The 27,503-nt window shown below is 39.9% G+C and overlaps 1 protein-coding gene and 1 long non-coding RNA gene across 12 annotated transcripts in view; one reads left to right on the top strand and one right to left on the bottom strand.

Moving 5' to 3' along the window:
* MTAP (methylthioadenosine phosphorylase) overlaps window positions 1-20,328 on the bottom strand; it is a 29,077-nt gene extending 8,749 nt beyond the window's left edge. For 2 of the 10 annotated variants that reach the window (XM_051777308.1, XM_051777313.1), the window contains exons 1-5: window positions 20,269-20,327; window positions 15,048-15,134; window positions 9,557-9,615; window positions 7,142-7,309; window positions 2,900-3,002 (exon numbers count right to left, since the gene is read on the bottom strand). In XM_051777308.1, coding sequence (XP_051633268.1) covers window positions 2,900-3,002; window positions 7,142-7,309; window positions 9,557-9,615; window positions 15,048-15,134; window positions 20,269-20,310 — 459 coding nt within the window. In that variant the 5' untranslated portion in view covers window positions 20,311-20,327. Of the gene's footprint in view, window positions 1-2,899; window positions 3,003-7,141; window positions 7,310-9,276; window positions 9,484-9,556; window positions 9,616-15,047; window positions 15,135-15,343; window positions 15,586-18,971; window positions 19,060-19,641; window positions 19,987-20,268 lie in introns of those variants that run through there. The other 8 variants (XM_051777309.1, XM_051777311.1, XM_051777310.1 and 5 more) reach the window with 8 other exon arrangements.
* Window positions 20,329-20,369: 41 nt separating this feature from the next.
* LOC127466492 (uncharacterized) lies at window positions 20,370-26,253 on the top strand. 2 transcript variants are annotated; one of them, XR_007902762.1, is made up of 3 exons: window positions 20,370-20,674; window positions 24,798-24,915; window positions 25,634-26,253. It is a non-coding gene; the product is annotated as an uncharacterized LOC127466492 (long non-coding RNA). The 2 variants fall into 2 exon arrangements; XR_007902761.1 differs by having other exon boundaries at window positions 24,798-24,925.
* Window positions 26,254-27,503: the final 1,250 nt, after the last annotated feature.

Below are 27,503 nucleotides of genomic sequence, written 5' to 3'. Positions count from 1 at the left end.
GAAGGACTTGGGGGGTGATGGCTGATGAAAAACTCAACACGACCCAGAGATGTGCACTGGCAGCCCAGAAAGCCGATGGAATCCTGAGCTGCATCAAAAGGAACGTGGCCAGCAGGTCGAGGGAGACAATTCTACCCCTCTACTCAGCTCTTGTGAGACTCCACCTGCAGTACTGCAAACAGTTCTGGGTGTCCCCAAGACAAGAAGGACATGGAACTGTTGGAGCAAGTCCAGAGAAGTGCCACGAAGTTGATAAGAGGACTGGAGCACCTCCTCTATGAAGACAGGCTGAGAAAGTTGAGGTTGTTCAGCCTGGAGAAGAGAAGGCTGCATGGAGACCTCACAGCAACCTTCCAGTATCTGAAGGGGCCTACACGGAAGCCAGAGAGGACCCTTTGTCAGGAACTGTAGTGACAGAACAAGGAGTAATGGGTACAAATTGAAAGAGGCGAAATTTAGGTTACATATTAAGAAGAAACTTTTTACTATGAGGGTGGTGAGACACTGAACAGGTTACCCAGGGAGGTTGTGGATGTCCCAACCCTGGCAGTATTCAAGGCAAGGTTGGAAAAGGCCTTGAGCAACCTGGTCTAGTAGGAGATATCGCTGCCCATGGGAGGGGAGATGGAACTAGATGATGTTTAAGGTGCATTCCAACCTCTTAACATTCTATGATTAATTCTGTGCTGTAAGTTAATCTAATATTAATCACACCTAATATTTTGGTTCATTGCTGATGTTAATTCTGAATCTATGTTTAACTGAATGCCAATTATTACATATTGTTAATAAATCAATAGACAACTTGAATTGTGACTTGACTTAAACTACAGTTGAGCAGTACTTTCCCAAAATACTTTACAAAGTTCCAGTTTTACTGCCTATAAGATGCTGCATTGAGCCTCAGTTTCTGAAAGCACTAATAACCAAGGCACTCTGTGGTATTCAAAACTTTACAACTGGAGGAAAAGATAACTCTGTTCAGATGCTTATTTAATTTACAGTGCATAAACCAACTAAACCAGAGTATTTTAATGAATTTGCAAAAATGCAATATAATATAAAGTTTTCAGATGTTTTGATGTAAAATTCCTTAAATAGACTGTTACATTCAGAGTTCGGACTTCATTATTATTGCATTTATCTATGAAATTCCCCTGCATTGGGCTGAAATTATTCCAACTATTTTCAGGGATAGTTTAATGGAAAAAGTTTAAGTCACTTTCGGCTGGTATTTCAAATGAAGTAAAAATATTCCTTCTCAGCCTCACAAGGAGTTCAAAACCACATGTCCTTTAAAACATCTGTTAGACTGATTAGAATGCACAGGCTAATGAGATTATGATCACATGTGAGACTGGGAAGTACCTAAATGTTTTTTCTCTGTTTGAAAAGGTGCATTTCTCTGCTGGCTTCTCAAAAACTGTAATACCTAAATAACATCGTCTCTAGCGAGTTAACAGCTGAAAGACAACTAGTTTAGGTGTATGTCTCCTGCAAGCCCAGGAAATGCCTTATGCATGAGTACTTACTTTTTTTTTAAAGTGAGAGACAGTGTGAAGTGCTGCCAATCACTTCAGAAATAACACTGTTTTAAATCAATTTCTTAATAAACTCCTTGTATCTGTTGTGACATGACACCATGCTCACAGTTAGAAAGCAACTCTATGCCAACAAACCTTTGGTAAGAGCATGTGACTAGATTCCTTTTTGCAAGAAAAATGCAAAGTGTATAATTTGCAGCTCAAGAGAAGAAGGTCAAACGCACGCATATGTTTAATATGCAGTGGTTTGTTTCCTCATGAGACTTGAAATATCTTTAGTTCATTGTAAAACATCTCAATTCCCAGTGTGGACTTGCCGGTGGTTATTTCTAAACCACAGTGTGGCCAATTAACAGAAATAGCCCATAAGGACATTGAAGTGAATTGGTGACAAAAGCAGAATAGATCAATAGTACAGATGTTCTCTGGGTATAGATTGTGCCACCTGCTTCACAACTAAGCTCTGTCTTGCTTGCAGACAGCAAGTCTGTTAGATTGATATGACTGATTTTGTAAGTACTCCTGTTCCCCTGAAGAACATACCTCCTTGCAGCTTCTGATCAGAGCATTCAACAATAGCACAAAATATGAAGTTCAACCTTCACCTTCCTTTTTCCTCAACTCTAAGAATACACTAAGGTGACATATTTAATTACAGATACAGCCCTCCCAGAAGCTTACAAAGGCGCTGAAAAACAGAGAAGTGTTTCACACTCCCAAGTCTAAGTGGTTATGAACCCTGAAAATCCCAAGTCTAAGTGGTTATGAACCCTGAAAATCCTGAAGTGACAAAACTGAAAGCAAAAGTTAAGAATAAAAGGTTACTGCAATTTGGCTTGTTTTCACGTTTAACATCCTAAGCCTTCACTCTCCACCATCACCCAGCTCTACAATGCACAAACCTACAAATGCTATACTGTAATTTCTGCAAATGCTAAAGTACTATTTGTTTAAATATTTGTATTAAGTATGTGGAGTGCCTCTACCATAGGTGTAGCTTTATTCAGAACAAAATGGAACCAATTCCTAATCCTAACTGCTTTGTTTACTTCATTGCTCTCTTGGCCGGTTACCTGATAAATAAAGATCTTTTCTCCATTTATTAAGACTCTGAGGAAATCTAGGTTGCCAACTGACATCTTCTGGATACTTCCCTCAGAAAGACAGATACAAGATCTTTTACATCCCATGTCTTCCAAATGTTACATTTGTCCTTAATACCATGACATATCGGAGAAACAGGACAAAAAGGTCCATATTGTGACTATATTCTAAGAACACACAATTAGACTAATATATCACAAAAAAGTGCCATAAAAATAACATTTCTAAATACTACTACAAAATTCACTAACCTCTCTGGTTTTGGTGCAGAATGGCTCTGCCATCGGAATGTGACATACTCCTGGAAGACTGGAATGTTGCCCATCATATAAAGTACAATGTCTTTTAGTTGTCCTAGAAAAACAGTAACATGCTTAGAGAGAAGAACAGAAATAAAACAAAAGAGAAAGCAAGAAATTTCTACAAATCAAAAATCACAGCATCCCTGGGAGGTGGGTGGAAAAATCAGTATGATCTTAATGACCACCTATAATCCTGTTTTGCCTCTGTTAAAACCCTCAAAATTGAGCTCAAGACTATAAAAGTGTTACTCCAGGAGTGCATTATCAAATAATTACAGAAAATCTTCTGTTAACAGGACGCTGAAATGCTTATTTGTTCCTCAGTATTTTCACAATGTTCCTCAGCTATGTTCACCACATTATGTTGCAATTCTACCCAAAAACAGTCAGCTAATTTAATAGTGAGGCATGTAACCTCCAAAAAAAAGAGCACAGTAAGCTTTCAAGAAGGCAAGAAATAAAGTCTGAATTACCACAAGGCTAGTCAAAGTAGAACTTGTTCATATCATTGCATTCTTACATTGAAAGGATGGGAATTTATAGGAACAGCTTCCTGCACAAAAGAGGTCTGAATTCAACTAGAAAAATTTGGCAACAGGTTGTCTTCTTGTTCTCAGAAAGATTATGCCCATCCAGCACTGGCAGCTTCCCAGTAGGAGAATCCTTTTTCTCTTTTCTTTCAATTGAGAAATTGTTTCCTTGCATGCAAATGGCCAAACATGCTGCAGAAATTACCATCCAGCATGCCATTTTGGAACACACGGAACTGTTGCCCAATATCACTTTACCTTCAAATGCACCACCTCAAGCTAACCCAGCCAATTGGATGGCACAAACCCTCTGGAACAAAACTCTTTGAGACATTTCCTTCTTCTTTGCAGTGTATTACATATTGTACTTTACAGGAGAAAATTAAGACAACAGCCAAATTCAACCCACAGTTAAAATACAAAACATCTACTGCTAATACTGTTTACAACAGCCCCCCATACAAGTTAGCAAATATTTTTAAAAAAAGGTTTAAAACACAAGTTATATGTTAAAGTAGGTTTGGGAAAAAAATAAATAATAGGGCAGCCTTAAAAATGAGATTATAAAATAGCAAAGAGATCAACAAATTAAAACCATATGTAAAATGGGATACACTGTTAAAATCAGTGGAAACATTGATATTGTTTTTTTCTTTACAGGATACTGAAAAGGTGCAAATAGAATGTATCTGATTTTTCACACTTTTCTGTAGTGTCTGTTAATAAACAATTTAGAGTCGGAGGAACTGGTGAAAGCCATAATCCATCTCCTGCATTATGGTATTTCAGACATTGTAAATATTAATATCGGACTTTCAGATACCCTGTTCTTTGAAGAGAATGGACACATCTCTACATGGCCTATAAGGAAACCCTACTATGTTTAGCACCATACATACAAACTGCATGGGAATAAGTAACAACAGTAAGACCTATAATTGCTCTGAGCAATGGACCACATCTGTTTGCACTTAAGAGTGTGACAATTCCTCCTCTGCGTTGAAGGCTGCAACTCTGCAAAGGCCACAGCTATTTCATATGGGCCAGATGATGTGTCTGTAAGTTGCTAGGCTATGGTAAGAATAAAGGTGGATTTGATTCTATTTCTGACTCTTGCTATATATGAAATAAGGGCTGGTAGAGAGGAAGGCCTTTTAGCCTCTCATCCTTTGCCCAGCCCTTCTACTCAAGCCAAGGCTTGACCATCTTGATCTGTCCAACTCATCTGTCTGCAAGGTACAGGGCAGCAGCACATAATTTTAACTGCTGGAATACCATTCCCCTGTATCTCTTGCAGAAAAAATGAAGGTCACAGAATCACAGATCCTTTCCTTGCCTTACTCTCACAGAGACCAAGAGCCAGAAACAAATGATAGTACTTGCCTCTCATTATAGGTATTTGAAGACATCCCCATGTACCCTGAGTGACTCCTTATGGAGCCAGCAGGAAAAAAGAAATAAGGAACTCAACAGCCAGTCTTCAAAGACAATCTGCTCCTTAGATCTCACAGTTTTAACTATGGAAAAATTTGCATGCCCTCTGTCAGAAGACGGGTTACTTAACAACAAAGCACAATTGAATATTATACAACTGCCTGATTACTCACAATTAAACAGGAATAAGTCACCACGTGCCTGCCTAGAAATTAGCCATGATACTCATAGTAGAAGCGCACAATCCAGAAGGATCAAGCGTAGCACAAAGGGAGAGTACAGAGATACCCCCAGTGGGGGAAATCAGAAGCAGCACCAGAAGACACTGGATTGATAACCTCAAACAATCTGCTAAGAGATGGTGCTGCATTGCTTCTGCTGGTCATCTGACCTGTGCATAGGGCTCTGCAGAGAATGCCTACTGGAGCCTCATGCTACCTCTCTGCCAAACAGGCCTGGGAGGAGAAAAGGGAATTCTTTCCCTGGGAAAGGGGCACCTATGTTTTTAAGCACAATTGTTTGAGTACCAAGCTCAAGAAAACACTGGCACTCTTAGTGCAAGCAAACCCTTGCACTGTTACAGTTTTGCCATGCCTTCTTCACCTTTACTGCTTTTAGAAATTCAAAGCTGCACATACTGCAATTTTGAAGATGTTCTCAGTTTCTATTCCCCGGTCTGCAGCAACATTCACACCTTTAAGCAGACAGCAAGGTGGCTTTTGCTCCTTCATTTTGGTTTTGTAACAGTAATACAGGATTTTCTGGCAATTCTGACTATGACTGATTCTAGAAAGCAAATCCAACTCAAATAAATGAACAAACCAATCATTTCCATCTGTGACAAACAGCTCTCTATCACTTGCATCATCACCCTCCTCCTTCTTCCAGTAGTGTTGAATTATCAAACTATTAGTAATTAAAGAACACAATGTAAACTCCCACCAGCACTGGCAGTATAAAAATTAGTCTCAGTATGCTCGTGTCTTCAGGGACACTGGAAGAAAACTCTCCCTCAAAAAAATTTAGAGTGTAACAATACTGAGTAATTGCAATAGTGTATGTGACACAGAGAATTGAAACATTAAAATTGGCAGCTGTTACAGAATTTCTTTTATGAAACTATTTTCTGCATCTCCCCAGCTGAGTTCAGTCGTTCAAGTTAGTCTTACTCTTCTTTGCTTCGCAAATATCAGCAGATATTAGAATTCAAAAGCCCCTAATCAGTCTGATGTAGACAGTTGACTAACAATGTTGTAATTAACTAAGCGGAGCCAAAGGTATAAAAAATTTTTCCAGGTTTTTTTCTAAGTACTTGTTACAAAAAGATAACAACTGTTGAAGTTCATAGTATCACCTGTGGTTATTTTTGGATTTGGAAGTAGGGAGAACACAAAGTATTTTTGTATTTATTTAAAAAAAGGGATCTTTTATTGTTTAAACACATGCAATTATAAGCACAAAGAAAGCAGAGGCGGAATATCTAGTGTGCCCATGCTCCTCTTGCACTGTGGAGCCTACGACTGGATACAATACTCCAGATGTGGCTCACCAACGTGGAGTAGAAGGGAAGAAAGATCAACTTCTCTAACTTGCTGGCAACACCCCAACTATTTGCCTCTTTTGAAATACTGGCGGTGCTGGTGATCTTTAAATGTAACTTTATTTTCCCCCCAGCTTCACTTGAATTTTTTTAAACATCAGACTATCACGGAGGGTTAGACTGTCTGGAGTACACAGACTTTGGAAAAAAAGTTTCTTGCTTATGATTCTTAGCAAATAAAAAATGCAAGCATCTATCCTCCTTTTAAAACAACCTCCTCTCTTTTGTTACTGTGTTGCATATACCTCTCTTCTGCAAACCTCATCATTACTGCAAATATTTTCCTACTATGCTTTTTTATCCCTCTCGATCTCACTTCAGATTCTTCATAAAATTTGAATGGCCTGTGCTCTTATCCATGTATCTTCCCCACATCTGAGAATAGGAGATTTCTTCTGAAGAACACTCTTCCCATGGAGCTATACTTTAGTCCATTCATGGCCATTCTTGAAAGCCTGGTACTTCTATGCCTGTTAGAACTGAACTTTTTGTAATGTCATACCTATTTCCTATCGTATCTTCTAGCATGAATCTCATTCTTCGACAAAAGAACTGAAAAAACTTGAGTTAACAGGGACACGTTATTATATGGCCCCACTTGTCGACATTTACCTCCCTGTTACTCACCTGTCTATGAACTGGTCAATTATGACAAGATCACCAGGTTGTATTTCCTCTCGTAAGGAACCACAGGCAGTAGTCACTAATACGTGGGAACAATTTTCTTCTTTCAAAGCCCAGATATTGGCACGGTAGTTGACGTTCGATGGCATAACTGTATGATGCCTTCCATGTCTGCAAAGGTACATGTTGCAAGAGAGCAAAATAAATCAGACTGAAATTGCCTTCCTCCTGCAGGATAAAGAGAATTCCAGGAAACATATTTTCCCTAACAATATTGGAAGCGGAACTGGTCATTTCAGCTACTTCCAGTGTAGCTTGTTTTCCTAAACATACTAAGGTCCTCTCAGCACTCAATTTAGAAACAGCGGTGTAATTTTCTTTTTAAATGCAAAAATTTTTAAGTTCAAGACTGTAACAAAAAGAATCTTAAAAATACAATCCAAATATATTTCAGCAGATTCGAGAGTAAAATAAGCATTTTCCTCTGAATTTTCTATAGATTCCGAAACTCTTTCCAAACACTACAAGAAATTTCTAAGATTTATATACACCTCTAGGAATTTTCTGCCCAGAAGTGCTGCCTGTATTCCCCTACACAGAAGAGAGTAGTACATCACAGAACACTGTGTTCTAACCTGTCATCTTTCCAAAGAAAACAGTAGAATCATCACATTTTTCTCTTTGCTTTTGCAGTGATCTGACAGCTTTCATAAATTAAAAGAATGACTTCACACTGTTGCAGTATTCTTCTTCTCCAAGACAGGAAATACTTAGTCTTGTAAGCACAAGCTTCTGTGCTACCTCTGTCTTTGCTAAAGAAGTGTATCACCTATATAATGATTAAACACATTTGAAAATTATTTTCAACCATGTAAGAGAAAAGAAGGAACTTTATTTCCCAACTGATTTTTTCAGAGATCAAAAAGTCCTAAGAATTTGATCATTTGGGAACTGAGAGTTGCACACAATATGACCAAGCACTGTAAGGGAGGATTCCCATGTTGTCATTACCATTTCTGATAAGCTATTAGGAATGCAGATTCATTGCTTAATGTTGCAGTTGCTGTCATAATCCTCTTCCAGAATACATGCACCTTTTTTTAATTTGAAATTTGACATTCAGAAACCAAAACACAAAATGAAGTTTTCAGGTACCTTAGCCCTAACAGTAAACTCACAAAGGTCATATATGAATGGTCATAAATTCCAGTGAGGAGGTAACCCACTATCTGTGGCCCAAGGTCTAGTTTGACACAGCACAGTTATGGTATCTTGACTTAGCATTTCATTTGAGAAAATGAGAAAAATGTTGGCCAGCTGTAAAAAAAATACATGAGTAAAGTCCACGAAAGATAAGAAAAGTAAAACCACAGACAGAAGTGTAGTTGCAGAGATGGTTACCAGTCAGCAGCTTTAATGGAAAAACACTGGCATGAACAGAATCAGGGCCCTGAGTGCACCACTGGGTCCTAACTGCCCTGGCCAGTCTTACCCTGGGCTTCCACTCAAACCTGAGGTGCTCCTGCCTCCAAGCTCAGACTCCAGCCTTCACTCCTGGCCCAAGCCATGTCACAGGTGTGCCTGTCCCCAGCCCTGTCTCCCAGACTGTACTTTGTCTGCAGTCCGAGGTGGGCTTTACATACATGCTATAGCCTTGTCTCCCATTTCCTACAGCTCCTGCCTGAACTCCCTGGATGGACCCTGGAAGATCCCAGAAAACTTTACTTGTCTGGGCCTGCTGCTGTCATTAGCACCTGGCTCTGCCCATGCTGTCCAGATGCTGAGAACTGTGTTAGTATTCTTATGTTTAATCTAGTAGTACATTGGTCCCAGACATCCATGGTTATATTAGTGAGAAACTGCCATGCATTCATCTGCAGATCCTGCTTCCAGAGTCTCTTCTGAGTACAGTAAGAGATGTCTGAATCATTTAGGGAAAACTGCAGGGGATGCAGCCCCCTAAGCAATAACTGTAACAGCCAGAGGACTCAATAATCAAAGGAAATTATTTGGAAGAGTCTACAGTGGTATTAGAGACACAATTCACCTAGAAACAGGCATTTTCTCCATTTCACAAAGGAAATCTGCAAACACAGTGAGCAGATGAATTAATTAGTAAAGTTATCAGCACCACCTACCTACCAACAGAACAGGTGGCCTTGCAGGCTGCCATTCTCACTAGGGCAGAACCTCCCACTGGTTTTCTCTTTCCTAACCTAGACAGTATTTTTAATATTCTCAGTCCCTGCAGCATCGAATTTGCTCAGGAAGCAATAGAGACTTCTGCTTGACTTTGTTGGCAACCACACAGAGCAAGATGAAGTCACAGCAGAAATTCAGTTTACCTAATGTAAAGAAAAAAACTTCTGAGAAAATTTTAAGACACATAATATAAAACCCCTTAAAATGCTCATTTACCTTGCTAAGAGCACACAGTCCACATTTTTGATCTTTCCCAAAATCAAAGCATCTGATGGCTGCAAAACAAGCAAATAAGAATGAGTTACAGCCTGACAATCATATTAGAAACCTTTATAACTACCCAAGTATAAGCACAATAGTTATGAAAGGAAGTACTGGCTACCACTGTAGTCTCACATTTTCTGGAGCTCAGCTGTGTAATTTGATATGGTAGATTAGTAAAACAGTCTGGTACAGGAAGATCAAATTTCAGACCAAAAGAATTATCACAGTTTTTCTGCGTTCACACTAACATTAACATTGCAACCCTTTACTTTAGGGTTTGAAACCATAATACTTTCAAACATATCAAAAAAACATTTCAAACAGTGCTTAATAAAAAACCAGCATGTACATGTTCCTGTTAGATTGATTAGCATGCCTCACTCTTTCCTGTCAGTTTGGGTTGTTTTTTTGCTAAACAAGTGCCACTCTCTACTAAAGTCCCCTCCCAACGTAAATCACATTTCATCTGTCCCTTTCCATAACACTCGGCATGCTCTTCTCAGTCTTTCTACCATGGGCCCCTATCTCAAAATAGGGGTGTGCAGAGTTCTGGATTCCTCCAACTCACACCCAGCTTCCTGAAAAAAAATCACTCTTCCCTGCTGCTGGAAGTCCTGCTTTTGGGAAGTGAACTGTGATATGACAGAGAAATTCTGGTCCATCAGTGGCAGAGGCAGTGTTGCATTTGCTCAGCCCTGGGACTTCTCTCACAGCTACACAACAGGAAAATACATTCCTCCTGACTACCAACCAGCCAGGATGACAGAGCATTTTCATTCTAGCTGGTACATGTACCCTGCCTTGGAGATGGGACACACTGCCCACACCAGGCAGCTCCCAAGTCATCAACCACCATTACAATAAATTAACTGTTCCGTGGGCTGTATTCTCCTCCTGGGTATTAGGGATTTGAAATACAAAATACATCTAGCTTCCCTTTTTGTTAAACAGCTACTAACAAAACTATCATTAATCTACCGATCACAAGTTTGCAAGTGCCTTGAAGGACTCACACATTTACATCTAGAAATGTTCTATTGCAGGTTACTTGATAAAATAGAAACAAAATTATAATGCTAGCTGCAAGATTTCAATCAGAGCTTAGTTTTACAGCTGCCAATTCTATTACTCACTAGAAAATTTGCAGAGTTCTAGAATAAAGTGATATTTGAGTCCCATGTAGCTACATTTTGAAGATATCAATTTCTAATAAAATCATCACCTTCTACTTCCTATTCCACAGATCTTTTTGGCAAATATTATGTGAAAGCTCTTCAAAGCACCACCAACACCTAAATTCTGTCAGACACACGTTCACTACTTTTTTTTAAAAGGGAATGTGCCAGAACATTTATTTTTAGAACCGCAGTGTATTTTCACTTCCTTTTACAAGTCTCCATTTAATATTAAACTATTGATATTTAAATGTTTAATCTTTACTGCACCTCACATATACTCTTCTGAAGCAAATATTCCTTTAGGAGTGAAATTTTAAACAGGGCAAAAGCCTTGTTGCCTAGTTGCTAGCTGTGATGTTACAACATTCCATAACAAGGAAGGTTCACAATAATTAGCAACTGGGGTTTTGTTTTGTTTACACACATTTGCTGTGTGAAGTAATAAGCACTTAGTTCACACCAGGATACAAAAGTACTCCTATAAACTAAAGAGGACATCCAGCAAAAGTCCTTGCCTCCTATCAAAGTCAAAAGTAAAGATTAGTAAGTTGAAGACTGAACCCTTTGTTTTAGAAGTGACAGATTTAAATTTATTGCGGGTGGTAGATTTAAGTTTATTTCCAAGGAAAACAAAAATCAAGGAATAATTGAGATGAAAAGTATCCAGAGGTTCCCCGAGCCTCCATTTAACCTGTGAGCTAGTTTACAAACCAAATTATGCACCTTGTTTTCGGGAGGCAGAAGAGGTGTGTAAGTGTTACATTACATGGTCTGATTTTTCCTAATGTAAGCACACAAAGATCATTGCAAGGCCAAATTCCCTCTTGCTTTGTTTGCCAGATACGCCTATGACCAGAAAAAGAGGGGGAGCCCCTAGAATAGTTTTCTAGAACAGCAAGATATTTTGCCCAACTGGGAAAAGGTGATTCGGAACCAAGATCTGTCATCCAGAAAGTAAAACAATCTAACTGAAAGTATATTCTGAACAAAGCTTTGTAGTAGCTTCAAAATTCAATCATGAAGATAAAATTGCTTGGAACAGCATCTATTATCCTGCAGGAGAACACTGTTTTCCATATATAGAATCCCCAATGGTGTCAGGGTGTTTTCAATAGAACACCAAATTTTTTATGCACTGAAATCGGACAAAGGAGAAAGACAGATGGAATATTAAGAGCTGTAAGTTTATTTATTTTTTTAAACTAATGTAGTGCATTTTCATTATCATTAATGTAACTTGAAAGATGATAGGAGGACCAATGTCAACACAGAGAAACACAAAATCTACCATACTAGTTTCCTGTAACCTTTTCAATATTTCACCTGAAAAAATATCTCCACATTCCTTAATATTAAGTTTTGTTATCAAATGATTCTTATGATTTGAGACAGCCAAGCAGAAGACAACTCAAGGAACTCTATATGAACAAAATGTAAGCTATTATTCATCTTCTAAAAGAAAAGAAACAGCATTAAAGACACACAACAAAGGTTTTCAGCCAAAAATCTCTTGGCTATGTTCTTGCCAAGAAACTTAAGAATTAAACTCCAAAATTTATATAAAGTAGAATTGTACAGTTTGCTTTTCTACATAATAGAAGGAAATGGGCATACTTTTTTAACTGTGCCTTGCATTTTCCTTTTGACATCCATTCACTTTCACTCTTCCTACTTTTGCTTGAACTAAATAGGCTGATGTTGCATCTCCCACTTCTCTCAGAAAATAAAGATCAAAAAGTTCTGAAGTTTATTTAGATTAAGTCCTTTACTTCTTAAAATTTCAGGCAGATTCTCTCTCCAGTGATGTCACAGCTCTATGACAAAGTATCTTTACGGCAGAAAAATCCCCATTTGGTTTTCTTTCAAGTAACAATCGAGAACAAGACACATCTTCAGAAAAAATACTAACAAACCACAAACTTCTAAACTTTTCAAAGCACACTCAAAAAAACCTACAATTGCTCTCTTGCAATAGTTGCTCGTCTCAACTCTGTAGTTCTAAAATGAGAGGCAGGTTGTGTAACCCTCCTTCCTGAATACTAAAAAGTCTCAGCAGCAAAATAAGTGAATTTTGATCCACCTAATGATACCAGTTGAATCTGTGAGGTTTGTTTCTGCTTCAGTGGAAGTCCATCAACTCGACCCAGTTCAATGCACTTTATGCGCCTGTAACTCATTCACCAAGCTCTGCACTTCTCACACTAAGGCTGATCCATCAGTTGCTCCATGAGGATGCAAACTGCATTGAACCACTGAAGTTGATGTGACCTTACAGAGGAGGGAATCTACATGAAACAAGCATCAGGTCAATGGTCTCATTTCTTAGAAGTTCAGATCTCAGAGAAGGAAGACAGGTCATCAGGGTTAAGGATAAAAGTTTGCTGTTTGGCTGTGTTCTCTTTCACAGTCCATCCAGGTCAGCTTCACAGTCCCAGTTTAACTCACCACACTACCTGGAATTCATGCTTGGATTCTTACCCTGACATCTCAGTTATACCCCGACCCCCCTTAGACAGAGAAAAAACTTTAATGAGCTTTTAAGTTGAGTCCATGCTAAGTGCATAATACACAGGCTCAGACAAAGCCAGTCTATCGATCAAGGTTTCTCACAAACCACAACAGGTACCAAGATTTATTTTCTCCTATTCATATTGCATTCTGTGAAGAACACAGGAAAAAAAGACACCAGCTAATCTGCTTACTAAATGAAACTTAAAAAGCCTTCCATATAGACTGAAGATACGCGACTGAGGAAGCTTTTTCTACTCCCTTGTGCAGGACCTATCCTGCAAGTACTCCCACTCCTCTCAGTAACAGTAAACCCTGCTGCACTGCAGAATTTGTGTCACCCAAATCCTGTTGCATCTCAGTGCCATGACAGAATAGACCTTCAAACGCTGTGCTGCCAATGTGCCCTTAAATCTGATCTGAACCTGTGAGGGAGAACTTGTTTCATCCTTCCTAGACAATAAGGGTTCAGTTAATACCTGCTAAAAGCACAGTGTTACTTTTGCTTTGTCAGCAGTCTCCAAACACATCCGTGCTGTGAACATTCATGACAGGGAATGAACGGCAACTGGTTTGGTTTAGCCAGTGGATTCTCCTTCAGAACAATGCTGGATACGTTTGGAAAGTACACTATAGAAAAACACAGAAGGCCAGTTCCCTTCATTCTAACACAGTTTGTTGACTCATTTTGAAAGACGGTAGAAAAGCCAAATGTGTTTTTTCTGATTATTTTTTTCCCTCCCTTAATCTTGATCTCCTTCCCCTTCCTGAATGGTGTGCACACAAACTCCTCTTGCTTTTCACATTCTTACTTCCACCTTAAACCATTTTTGAGGGGGGGCACAGATTCAGATGTTCAATCACACACCATACCACTGAGCTTTCTGGCAAGCTTTTACTCATAAAATAGCACTTGCTACTGCATACCAGATGTTTCATTGTTATGTATACTAGCTTACACTGCTAGACTTCATAAGATATAATTCGATGTAATTCCAATGGCAATCATAAAGCACACAGACTCCCCATGTCTTATGACAGTACAGAATATCTAAGATCCAATTCTTCTATGAACTTCCTGTGCCAACTAGAACCTCTCTCACCCTTGATTTTCCTCATCCTTTGTCTTGCCTGTTTCTAGTATAAATGCTTTGTGACAGGACCTATCCTTCACAACACCGCCAACGCTGTGTACAGAGCAACAGCCTCAGCCTCCACTTCCTTTTACTGAGAGAAGGGACTGAATCAATGTGAAGGAGAATTGTTCAAGAACATCTGTGTCACAAAAACAGTCTCAGAGCTTCATTTTCAAATTATGTGGTTATAAGCACGACCTTACATTAGCATGTAAAGTATAACTCAGTAGTTACAGGGAAAATGGTGGCCCATATACTTCAAACGACAGTTTTCTGCAATTTGGAAAGGTTCCTGGATGGATCTGACAGATAATACAGGTCATATAACAGCACAAACTTGAAAGAGAGGGTTTATCTCTTGATTGCAAATTCAGGACTGAGTTTGCAAATTCGTCAAATCTACAAATGAGAAGAGGCATAGTCTCCTTTGCACATCATCTTTACAATACTTCATTTCTAGAAATTAAGAACTACACAATACATAGCAAATAAAAAGAATAGTCTTGTGCTGGGACCTCCCTTATACATTCATTTAACAGTTTGAAAATTCTTAAACCACACACACATACATCTTGAAGAACGGCAAAAAATTTCATTAATAAATATAAAGGTTATACAGACCTTGCCATAAGGAGTGTCAACATATTTTTCTGTTCTTCCTTCTAAGATATCCGGATCATCCAGGCCAGTTCCACCGATAATTCCGATCTTACACAGAAAGCACACATTAGTCTTCTTGCAATTTACATTTAATGGCACGCTGAAAAACTAACCAGGCAGCTACAAAATGTAGTTTTTGCTCAAGATGGGACTAGACTACAGAACAACAAAACGTAATACGCCCAACACAGCTTCCCAGAATGGAAATTTCAAATAACTGATTTCAAACAATTGTATTTAACTTGCCAATGCCCTACCCTATGATTCTCTCTTTGAAATACCAAATAAAAAAAAAGCTATGGAAAAGTGCACAAAGATGTGCCAACTCAAAATTTATTTGCAATATAAAAATGAAGAGTGTTATTTGGGAATGCCTCTGATGAGTGCGAAATGCATGCATAAATCATATTACAACAAAGGCTTCTTGTTTACATGGAGAAAAACAGTCTTACACATAACCACCATACAGAATAGCAGGCTGTCGTGGTTTAACCCCAGCTGGAAATTGAGCAGCTGCTCACTCAAGCTCCTCCTCCCTCCCCCCTTACCCCAGTGGAATGGGGAGGAGAATCAGAGTAAAACTTTTATGTTGAGATAAGAACAGTTTAATAATTGAAAATAAATAAAACACAGTAATAATGGTAAATTATAATAATAATGAAAACGAAAAGGGAAAAACAAGTAATGCACAGTACAATTGCTCACCACTCTGATGCCAGACCCCCCTTCCCGAGCCCAGATTGGATCCCCTTCTGGGTGACTCTCTCAGTTTATATACTGGGCATGATGTTCTATTGTATGGAATACCCCTCTGGTCAGTTTGGATCACCTGCCCTGCCTATGCTCTCTCCCAGTTTCTTTTGTGCACCTCCTCACTGGCAGAGCATGAGACAGGAAAAAAAAAAATTCCTTAACTCAGGATAAACATGACTTAGCAAAAAACTAAAACATCAGTGTGTAATGAACACTATTCTCACTCCAGATCAAAAACACAGCACTGTACCAGTTACTGAGAAGAAATTAACTCTACTCCAGGACACAGGCATTACTATGCAGCATTGTACATCCAAAATAACGAAAACATTATTGAAAAAAATTTTGACTTGACAAAATCTAAGAAGTTCCCCAACTAAAATCCCCATTGTGTCTTGATACAATTTATAGTGAAAAAGCACGAAGTGACTCACAATTACCACCTATCTGTCATCCTTTGGTAATCACCAATTTCTTGTTCTCACTCATCTGATCTAGTTCTTTTGTAAAAAAGGAGAAAGAAAAAAAAAGGCTAAATTGAAACATATATTCTTATTGAGACTAAATTTGCCTGTGATTTCATATTCCAGCTAAAGAAAAATGCATCTGAATTTTCTTGTTTCTAGTTCATAATTGGAAAGTAACTTGTTTTTGTCACTCTTTAGACAGTTCAATTTTCAGTCAAGACAGATTTTCTCTTAAGTACAGAACACTTGCAGCTCTTTGGATGGAATGGGTACTGCCAAGCTTTTCACAACTGAAAGCTTAGTAATGGTATTTAAAAATGATGTCACTATCACCACCGAGAAAATGTTCTTTTTTTTCCCCTTCATTTGTTGTTGCAAAGTTTGTATCACTTTCATATTGAAGAATTCATAACTGATTTGTTTATCACGGTAAAAAAAAAATCTGAACCGTTCTGACATAACTTGTTACCACAAAGACTGAAGATTTCCCAAGTAAAACCTCCAGATTTCAACATACAACACCCCCGCTTCCACAACACACACAGAACTGCCTCTTTCTGTAGCTTTTTCTTACTTTCACATTCACAGAGACCCCATTTGTTCAACCACTGTATTAGCTGGCTATCATGCATTTCTTTTCAACAAGCAGATGTGGTCTTCAATACACACCCAATACTTCTCTAAGAAAGCTTTCCACACCAGATGCTGTAAACCCTGATACGATGAAGTAGTTTTGACCGATCTCCTACTTCCTTTTGCTACCCCCCTGTGGAGCACGAGGAGCAGCGCAAAGGAAAATAGCAGTAATAACCTACGACTCCAATCCTGAACACACACAAGTATTAGGGGAGACCTAGATCGTTTTTTGCAGTAATATTGATGGTCTGTTCCCACGTTACTCGCGTTGCTTAGTTATCACGAACGTTCAGACTGCTAGATTTCTCATGAAAATCCAAAAAGCTATATACACTTTAGGATGAATAAAATACAGCCTTAAGAATTGTGGAAGGCGTGCAACAGGAGCAATCATACAACACAAAATCAACAAAAGACCATATTTAACATTGTTCTTGCATGCATCCAGTAAACAGTGATATTGCCACATTAACAGAAGACATTACCAAAACGGTCCTTGTTTTTTTCCTTTGGTTTTTTTTGCTTGTTTGTTTGATGGTTGGGGGTTTTTTTGTTTGGTTGGGGTTTTGTGTTTGTTTGGTGCTTTTTAAATCTAGGTAAAAAATGGTCCCTTCAGTAACCGAACTAGTTTTAGCTTCCTATAGCACTTGTTATGATTTAAGTATATTCAAAAGGAAATGTTTACCTTCCTGAACTTTTACATCTGGCAAAGTGAAAGTTGTTGGGACTGAGGAAAACAGTGCAATGCTGGAGATATCAGCTACAGATACATGATATAGAAGTTATTTTGGAACTGCAATGCTTTAAGGTCCTTATGAACACACAGATCCATCACTATAATGGACTGTCCCTGTACCAGAAAGCAGCACACCTGACCTGGGGCAGCATAGGCTGGTGTGGTTGCTTTCAAATCTGCTCTCAGGCTTCCTACTCCTGCTGCTGCAGCTTCATCAATACGTGCTTGTGCTGCACTGTTGAGTTTCCGAGAAGGCTTTAACACCAATGGCCATGCTGTCAGAAATGGCAGCAGTGCAATGAGCTTGCAAAATATTCACAGCTCCCAGGGTGGAGAACACAGAGCACAGAAGAAGAGCTAGACTATGTTGATTTTGCTTCTGCCTTCTTCCCCACTGCAAAACACCTCAGTGGCAGTCTGGTCAACCCTCAGGCCACCAAAGCAACATTGGCTAGAGAAATGCTGGGATGACTTATAATGTGCTGGAGCACTATTCCAGTGGAAGGAAAGTTAGGTCAGCAGAGATTTTTGAAGCAGCTGCTTCTTCAACCATGTAATGTCAACTTGGAGCTGGCAGCTCTATCCCTAAATTTAAATTTATCTCTCTGACAATTATTTTTCGTCCAGTATATATAATCTCCAGAATTATTATCTGCATCTGGGAGCTAGGCAATCTGATTCTATATTAAATTCTGCTTTCCAAATTTTCTAGTGAATTACCAAAAGGAATGCAGATGCTCTAGGCTCAGTGGAGGAGATACCCTGTGTCCTGGTTCAGGCCAGGACAGGATTAATTTCTGCAGTAGTCAGGAGGGAGCATGGCCAGGACACAGAGGTTATTCTATACTACCTCACATCCTTTTCTGGGAACGGAGGATGGGGACCCTTCCCGGGGAGGATGGGGACCCTTCCCAGTCGGGGTAGTGTGAAGGTGCAGTGGTGAGCATTTGCATAAGAATCTCTCGCCTCTCTGGTACACTTTCCTTACTAATATTGTTGCTGTTAATGTTTGTTTTCTTACTGCTGTTTCCAGTAAATTGTTCTTATCTCAACCCGTGATCTTTACCTTTTGTGCCTCCAATTCTCCTCTCCATCCTATCACAGAGGAGGAGGAGGGGTGAGTGAACCAGCGGCATGGTTTGGAGTGCTTTCAGTGGGAACACTAAATTGAAGAATATCATTCCTAAACCACGACACCCTGTCAAGGGAGCTGAGTTCTATCCCCACCTACGAGCCCAGGCACGGAAGGTATGGAACGGTAGCGAGAACTTCACTCAGGGAGAACCGCCTCACCTTTCCTCAAAAGCCAGAGACAGTCACATCTAGGAGTGACCTCAAGAATGGAAAGATTGTATGCTCCATCCCAGACACTGATTGCATCCTACAAAGGGATACAAAGGACATAACTTGTAAAAACTAATGGAGGCTGTATCTAAGGATATCTGGAATTAAATCTAAAGTAAAATGGCATTGCAGTAGAGTGAAATATGAATTATTTTAATATTGCCCATCTCAAACATTGGAATAAAGAGCAGCAAAAGTGAAACCTAACAAAAAGTTATCACACCAGTAACTAAAAAATCAAAAGCATTTCTCTGTGGAAGTCCAAGCAACAATCACATTGAAGCATATGCCATTTTTCATCTGGTGTTTGATGAAATTCCCCAAGTAGGTTTAAGCACAAGCATGGAAATATCAGTGTAGTAACAGATTACACTTGTCCGTCTGAGGGTCCTGAACATTGTCATGATCACCTACGAGTCTCTGTGACAACTAATGACCAACAAATCCCTCTGTATTCCTCTCTTCTGTTTTGGGGATATGGAGGGGAGGGAGAGGATGGCACTACAAAGACTTTTGCTTAAAGAAGATCATCAAACTGCATTAAGAGAATACACCTGTAAACTGAACACAGCTTGTAACTGTTCTCCACACACCGAAACAATGGGGCGAGTTACTTCACCTGAGAAAAAGAATTTGTAGTTTATTAAAACGCAGTCCCGGGGTTTCAGCCTGCCCACAGGCCTGCCCGGCGCTGGTACCACCGCCGCTCTGAGCCGCTTTTCAAGCACACGCGGCGGACCGACAGGTCTTAGCGGGAACTTTCGCACTGCTCGCTCCTGCTGCAGCCTCGGGCTCCGCGCACGTTCACGGACACAGTGCCACGGTCCCTCTCACTGACAAACCCGACACACCGCGGCCGGGTCGGATACCCGGAAATTTCAGCAAGGGCCTCCGGATTTCATTTAAAAAATTTTTTAAAAGATCGTCTCTGCCGAGACGGCCGCGGGAGCCCCCGAACGGCCCCGGCCGCGGGAGCGCTCGGCCGGGCACCGCCCGGCACCGCGGCTGCTCTCCCGCCCGGCACCGCCGGGCTGCCGGGCCCGCTCCCGGCGCGAAGGCGGGAAGGGCGGCCGGGAGCGGGGAAGGGAGGGAGGCAGCGCTTCCGGCCACGCGCTCGGCAGCGCCGGGAGGGCGGCGGCGGCGCCCGCGCCATCCCGCTCCCGGGGCGGGGGGCGGAGGCGACAGGCGGGGAGGGATTGCGGGCGGCGGCGGCCGCTGCCCCGCGACGGGGCGGAGGCGCGCTTACCTTCACGGGTCCCGGGGCGGCGGCGGCGCTGGCGGCGGCCATGTTGGCGGGAGGGCGGGGCGGCGCCGCGGGTGGCGGGGCACGGCCCCGGGAGGGGGGAAAGGCGCGCTTCCCGCCGCTGGGGGGCAGCACCCGCCCGCGCTGAGGGCCCGCCGCGGGAGCGGAGTGTCCCCGCTGCTCCCCCACAGAGCTCTCGCCTCGGGAGCGCCTTCGTTGTTCGGTCAGAGAGAATGCTGCCGTGTTTAAATAACTCTTGAATTCTCAGCCTTGAGCACACGTCCTGCTCTTTTCTTAATCCTTCTGACCTGCGCGTTTTCCTGTGACTCTCCGGGAGCCTCCGCTGCTTGGGACCGGAGCGGTGCTGCGGTTGGTGTGATCGCAATGGTTTGTCTACTTAAAGGTGCAGGTATGTTCTCAAGATGCTAAGCATTGGCTCGGTCTCTCTGGAAACTTAACTTTCAGACGGTTCATATCCCGGTCAGACCTCCCTCCCATGTTTCTGGAGACACAGCAGTTTATTTGACTCCCCGCCCCAAATTCATTAATTTGTCAACAGAAGTGGAATTGAAGGTGATCTTTTCAATACCCCAAAATGACTCTGAGAACAAACCGAAGCATGTTTGGGGGGGAAGGGGAAGTCCTTTCTGAAGTACACATATGTAAAAAGTATATATGTTTAGCTCTCCAAGCTAAATAGAGCTTCAAGTGATAGAATAAGGTAAAAACTATTTTATTATAATTACAGTTTTCCTACCTGTGGTATTTTTCTTATTTTAAGTGGAACATTTGTTTTGCCATAACACAATCCTGCATTTTGAGAAACATCAATGTGTTTATATATTTTGCTTCTATAGGTAGGTATAAATATCAGATGTAGAGCTTTCAAAAACAGCTGTTACCTTGTTAATTGGAAGTATGAAAAAGTGTTTCACATATTTTCTTTAAAGCTACATTATCTATTGGAGACACCTCGGGCACCCAGACATGCCATTCTCACATGCCCTTAGTGCTACCTGCCTGTTAAAGAAATGTCACATATCTGCTGGTAAATGAACACTCAGACTCATCACTGAACATACGTCCTAGATTTTAGCTGCTAAGATCTTGAGGCAGTTCTTTGTACACCAAGAGGAAAAGAATATTCCTGATAATCTGAGGCAGTAGCAGCTAATGCTGAACTTGTGCTTCAGCTGGAATGTGCTCTCTGTACAGCTTTAAACACTTTATCCTCTTGTCTTCAGTGTATGTTAGAGATCTTCATACACTGCTGAGATATTTGTCACCAGGGCTGAAGCCTTCTTACTGCAGTTCAAAGTGTAGACTGTACTGATGAGAAATATGGTTTTGGAAAATTGTAGTTTAATAAAGGGAGAAAGAAGGATGTGGGTAAAGTTACATGTTAACTTCTTCAGCCTGAAATTACAGTTTGTCAGGTGAAGTTACAGATAAGTTCTTCTTCAGTGTGTAGCCATAATACCACGCTAAGTCTGAAACTTACCTCATTTTTCTCATTGCATTGAAGTTATATGTTCTACTCTTAGTGTACAGAATCTCTTAGTGAATAATTCTTGGCAATTCCTTCTGTTTAATTCTGCTACAATGTTCATCCATTGATTACAAGAAGCTGTGTCAGTTGTGTCTTTTACCACAACTGTGTGCAATTTATTTGCTTTTTGAATATGAGAGCTCACTTTGCTTAAATAGTGTGGAAGTATTCACTATTTAAACTCTCAGAGACAATTGGCTCTTAGTTCTGTTTAAAACATTCTGGCTGTTCTTACACAGGCCGTTCGTGGGAGCTTGATACTGTAGCTGACCAGAGAGGAATCAGCTTTCCAACTTCACACCTGTGGATTCTCTGTTCCTGTGTGTGTTTTGTAGGAGTATTTCTCTGCATAAAGCTTTCCATATATCCACGTTACATGTGAGCAGCAAGCAGAAAAGCCTACTCATGTTGAATTGTTAATGACAGAAATAGTTCAAGAAAGGTTGAGATGGAAGCTGAAAAGGAGCTTCATTAGATGGAGTTTCTGAAGATGGCTGATCTGAGCCACTGTTTTGGTGCAGTCCAGACAATGGATGAATAGCCTAGACTCAGAATCAGAAAAGGAGCTGAAAAACTGCAGTCTTGCAGACAAACTAAGTACCTTTTCACATTTAATGCCATGTGAGTTTCAGTTTAGCAGTTTGCTAGAAGAAAAACCTGTATCAATATGAAATTTTGCACTTCTTCAAGTGAGCTGTTTATCAGCAGTTAATGAGTTCCCATTACTTATATCATTTTATAACCTGGATTAAGGAATACATGTATTTAAGCCTTCTGAATGATTTAACTAATCAATAACAGGTAAGAAACGGTGCTCTATGAAATTAACATTTTTAAATATTTTCATTTCTATAGACCATATGTTTTTTTATTTCTCAGTTTTGAATATCTTAAAATTAAAATCCCATGATAGAATTGAGAGGTGGAATCCAGTACAGTGACTGTTCATCATTAAGATATAATCTAGAATTTTTTAACACAGCATTTATCATTGTGAGAAGTCAGTTTTCTGCAGCAGCCATTTTGGATTTGGAAGCAGGTAATCAAACACCACCCCAGCAATACCACGATGCTCAGGAAAACATGATGAACGTACTTTCTTAAAAAGACACAGGTTAGAGAGTTCCTGTAGAAATTGCAGTTTCAGTTCACAATTCCACTTATGACATTATAGAAAACCTTGAAATAAAGTGATAGCTTTGTATTTTCCTAGAGGTTGAACTTTGTACTTCATGTTCTAAGTGATGGAATGTAAATCCAGTTATCTAAATAAAAAACGTTTCGCCTTTTCAAAAATAAAATAAATGCACAATTACTTGAAATCTGTTTGCTTTGATTTCTCACTATTTCAGTTGTCTGTGTCTCATGAACAGTGTTTTCTTATCTTAAGTTAAAATAATGTGTAAAAACTAAGTTTCATTTACACATTACACGATTCATAAAATACAAAAGAACCCTTAGATGAAAATAAGTAGTTTACATATCAGATGAAGGCCTTTCGAACTTAAATGTAAAGTAATTTTTTATGTCATTTTTTGCGAAAATTTTGGTGAAAATCCACATGTAGTCAGTGCCTGAAAACCCTGTCCTTAGAAGTCTGGGAACACCTGACAATTTAAGTTTCCTGCAACTATGTTAATAGTTTTGGTCATATGCCTCACAGAGCTTAGAAATCTTGGTCAAATAAACTGAAACATTCTTATTAATTTAAGAAACACTTTAATACACAAATAATATAATATTTAGTTAAATATAGAAAACAGTCTATTTACAAGAATATAATTCTTTACAGTGGAAACCAAAATTGAGAGAAGATCTAGTGTGAGCAGACAATTAGGACTTAGTGACCCTTGAGTTTTAATACCTCTTCTGACATCAAATACTTTTACACATTTAAGTACTTTAAACTCTGTCCCTCCTGTAAAGTCATAATCACGGTGATAATCAACCTTAACTGCATTAAAGGGGTGTTTAGATTAGCTAGAATGCATTTGTGAAAATGCTTTGAAGATGAAAAGAACTGTTTCAAGGTAAAAGGTCCTACTTTTTTTTTTATTACAACAAAAGTTGCTGCAAAGAAATACCAGTGCTGTGTACACTGTAGCTGAGCTTTGAATTGCTTTTGCCAATGTTACTTCAAAGAAACAATATTTACATGAAAGAAGGGAAAATAAAACCTCAGTCAAGTCCAGTTTATCTTCTACATTCATTTGTGCCAGTCTCAGTGTCATGAGTTCCCATTATGCTGTACTGCTTGTAAATTTTCCTGTTTCTGCCCTACAAATTCACAGAATTTTTTTCAGTAGTGATGAAGTACTACAAACATCTTAAAAGAAGAGCATCTTCCTTGTCCTTCTGCATCAGCCAAGACTTGACCCGTATTTACTTCCAAAAGGAAGCCCATATTAACCATATGCTCTTACTGTGAAACTAGCTTTCTCTTGAATATTCAGTGTTAATTTCATCTTTTCTCCTGCATACTGGAAACAATTTGTTGGGCCCTGTCCCCAGAGTAATGATTTAAGATTTCAATTGACTCCAAAGAAAAACTAGTGTGTGTTTTGTGTTAGGACAAATCATTTTTAAGCGTAAATAAGATTCAAGGTTACTGTATGTAAGCACCCAAGGGTCACGTTCAGGAATAATTAAAAAACTAACTTTCCAATTTTTTATTGTGATCCACTACCTAGATTTTATTGTTTCTACAGATCTCTCATGGAGCAGAGAGGTCTGTGAAGCCTCCAAAGCATGTCAGCAAAAGGCTAATGGAAGTTCAAAAAACCTTTATAACAGCTGAAGTGAAGTTGTCTGTCTTTACATTGACTCTTCTGTGGGACTGTAACATTTTATATTGGTCCATTCCTTTGCAAAATTAACAAGTTTTTTCCCCTAATTTGAAACAAGTGGAAGTATCCTGAAAGGACCATTTTAGAAAAACGAGCACCAGAAAATTCCTTCCCTAGCATGTTTTTTTTTCCCTCAGGGAGGAACCATCAAGAAAATGACCTCATCAGCTTCAAAACTGTTACCTTGAACACTTAATAACCTTAATGCAGTGAAGATTGCACAGTCCACAGACAGAGCAACTCCACCAATTTCAAGTGAAAGAAGGTGAATTTTTAAGCTTACAGATAATTTACTGATATAATAATTTGAAAAGCTGCCGTGCAAAGAAGCATGCACTATGAGATCAGGCATATAAAATCTGCAAGATAAGGCAGTGAGGTCAAGGAACTTGACATTTGACATTACTGACATTAGTTCATGAAATAAAATCCATACTTCAGTTACACAGGTGTACTTTTCTTCCTGATTGTAGCGTACAGACTCAAAGTCCCCATTATCTTTAGTGATGCCACAGAGAAAAGGGAACAGCAGATCATGTAGGAATGGTTACAGAATATGAGCATTATTTTAAGTAATAGCTGCATTGGTCTGCTAGTGTTAAGACATGTGGACTTCTCCCTAATATTGCCCTCATACCAGTTAATTAGTTTTTGTGCATGAAGTACATGAGTGCATCTGTATCACCTGTGCATGCAAGTGCTTATGAAATTAATCTAGGTAGCTAGACTAAAAGTTGCTTCTCCATCTGGCTCTGCTGAAACTTGCTCATCTACCACATATTTCAACTTCCAGCATTTTTTTCTAATATGCATATCAGCTTAGCACTACATCCACCACACAATTATTAAAAGGGGAAGAAAGAAAAAAGGATTGGCATAAAATTTTCATGGGTTTATGTTGAAGTGTAGTTATTCAAACCCCATCTGGATTTTGTTTACCCTTAACCTCTCTTTGATTGCATTCTGACTTCAGGTGCCTTCCTTGGATCTGCTCAGGCATCACTTCTTTATGACTTCGATGACTAAAAGTTAGGTCCTGGTGATTGTAAACTGTACCCAGGGTACTGGCCCAGAAGGCACAGTGACTCAGAGGCATGTGACGCAGAGTGCCTCCCCCTCTTCCTCCTGGCCATGGGCATGCAGGTACACACTGCTGGCCTAATGCATCCTTCAGTTACTACATGTTCTTGCAGCTATTTCACACAGCCTTGCTCTGAATGGTAAGTAGCAGGAGCGGGACCATATCTTCACCTTGTTCATGCCTCTGCCTGCTCCCACTTAGTGGGCTCCAAGTACCATTTCTCTGTGGTTAGATCACTGGTCCAGCAGGTCCTGTGTGTAGGTGACTGCTCACTTAGTGAGCATTTAATCTTTTGTTTTGAGGTTTGCTGGTGCTTCTAGCCAACATCTGGCTATGGTGTGCCAAATAAAACCCACATCAGTGTTTCATGTGAATCCATTGCAAGTACAATTTATGTCCTTCAGCAATGTGATTTACCTCTACCTTTTTGTTGTGTGGGTGGCTTCTTTGTTAATGTAACCTGTGTGGCAATCCTGGTTAAACCTTGGTGTATATGTCATCTTCTAGCTCATCATCCCACTTTAAATAGCAATTAAAAATTAATTCCATGGATGTTAAATGAAAAAGAGTTTGATACATCTTTATTTTGCTGTCCTCCAAAATATTAAAGGAGTCTTGAGATAATAAGGTGACAACTTAAAAAGAATTTAATTCAGTAACTATTGTAAAATATTTGGAGTGAATCTGAAGAGGTATTTAAAAGTTTATACCTGATATTTTAGTTGGCCTGATTTAGGGTGACTAACACAATGGCATCAGAGCAGTAAAATAAACCCCTTAAGTCAGAGGACATGTTACTTTCCAGCTTAGTAAAGGGACAATGCTTTGAACAAAGACTTCATATCTGCTGGTATCCATTATTTGTATGGCATTTATCCTATTGTAGTTGAGAAACATGCAGCATTTTAAAAATGCTTCCCCAAACAACACCCAAATGGGATGGTAAAACTGCTTACAGGTGACAAGACTAAAAGTGTGATAAAAAAGATGTCAGGATGTCAAAATACTGAATGTCTCAGCTGGTTCTTAACTCTCTAAATAGGTGATGAGTTAATGCGCACCTTGTAATGAGATTGAAGTATCCCAAATGTCAAGAGAGACATCAGGAGTAACTTTTATGTTGTCTCTGCTACAGTGTGAATCATTTGGCAGTCAGTCACCTGAGCAGGAGAGCTGTGCTATTGAAGCAAGTAGTTCTGCCATGGTCGCATCTGCAAAGAGAAAGAAAAGAATTTCCTAAAAGTCCTTTTTCGGGAGAATTCTCTGGGTCTCAATCAAACACAGAGGTGTATCCTGAGACATCACTGCCCAAGTGTCTGAGTCTCGTCCAACTCAAGGTACAAGGGAAACAACTCTTGGATTGTAACAGGTAATCTCCATGTTAGGGAAACTTCCCTGTCTGATCACTGAAGAGCCACTCTGGCAGTCACTCTTGCAGCACCTGATCTGGGACTAAAGACCCTTCACAGCTACACACCCCACATTCATAAACCAGACCATGTTCCCTAACTGGCTCAAGTCCAGGTTTCCCATAGCAGAGTCTCAGACATCCTTCCTTAATTATTTTTTAAATAATTTAATCTTGGTGCAGTAACTAAATAACAAAGTAACAGCCTGAGCTGGAGCCTCTGATGCGGGACCCCAAACAAAGCAACCCCTGGGCTTTTATACCCTCACAGTCTAAGCACACCTAAGTCTGGGGGTCATTGGCTCCTGCTGTGTCTCAGTGTCTGGTCACCTGGCTGGGTCACAGGTCCCTGTG

This window comes from Manacus candei, unplaced genomic scaffold (genome assembly GCF_025592945.1).
Source record: "Manacus candei isolate 608988 ecotype Guabito, Panama unplaced genomic scaffold, ASM2559294v1 h1tg000010l, whole genome shotgun sequence".
In the NCBI taxonomy this organism is placed as follows: Eukaryota; Metazoa; Chordata; class Aves; order Passeriformes; family Pipridae; genus Manacus; species Manacus candei.
This window is presented reverse-complemented; position numbering and strand designations above follow the sequence as displayed.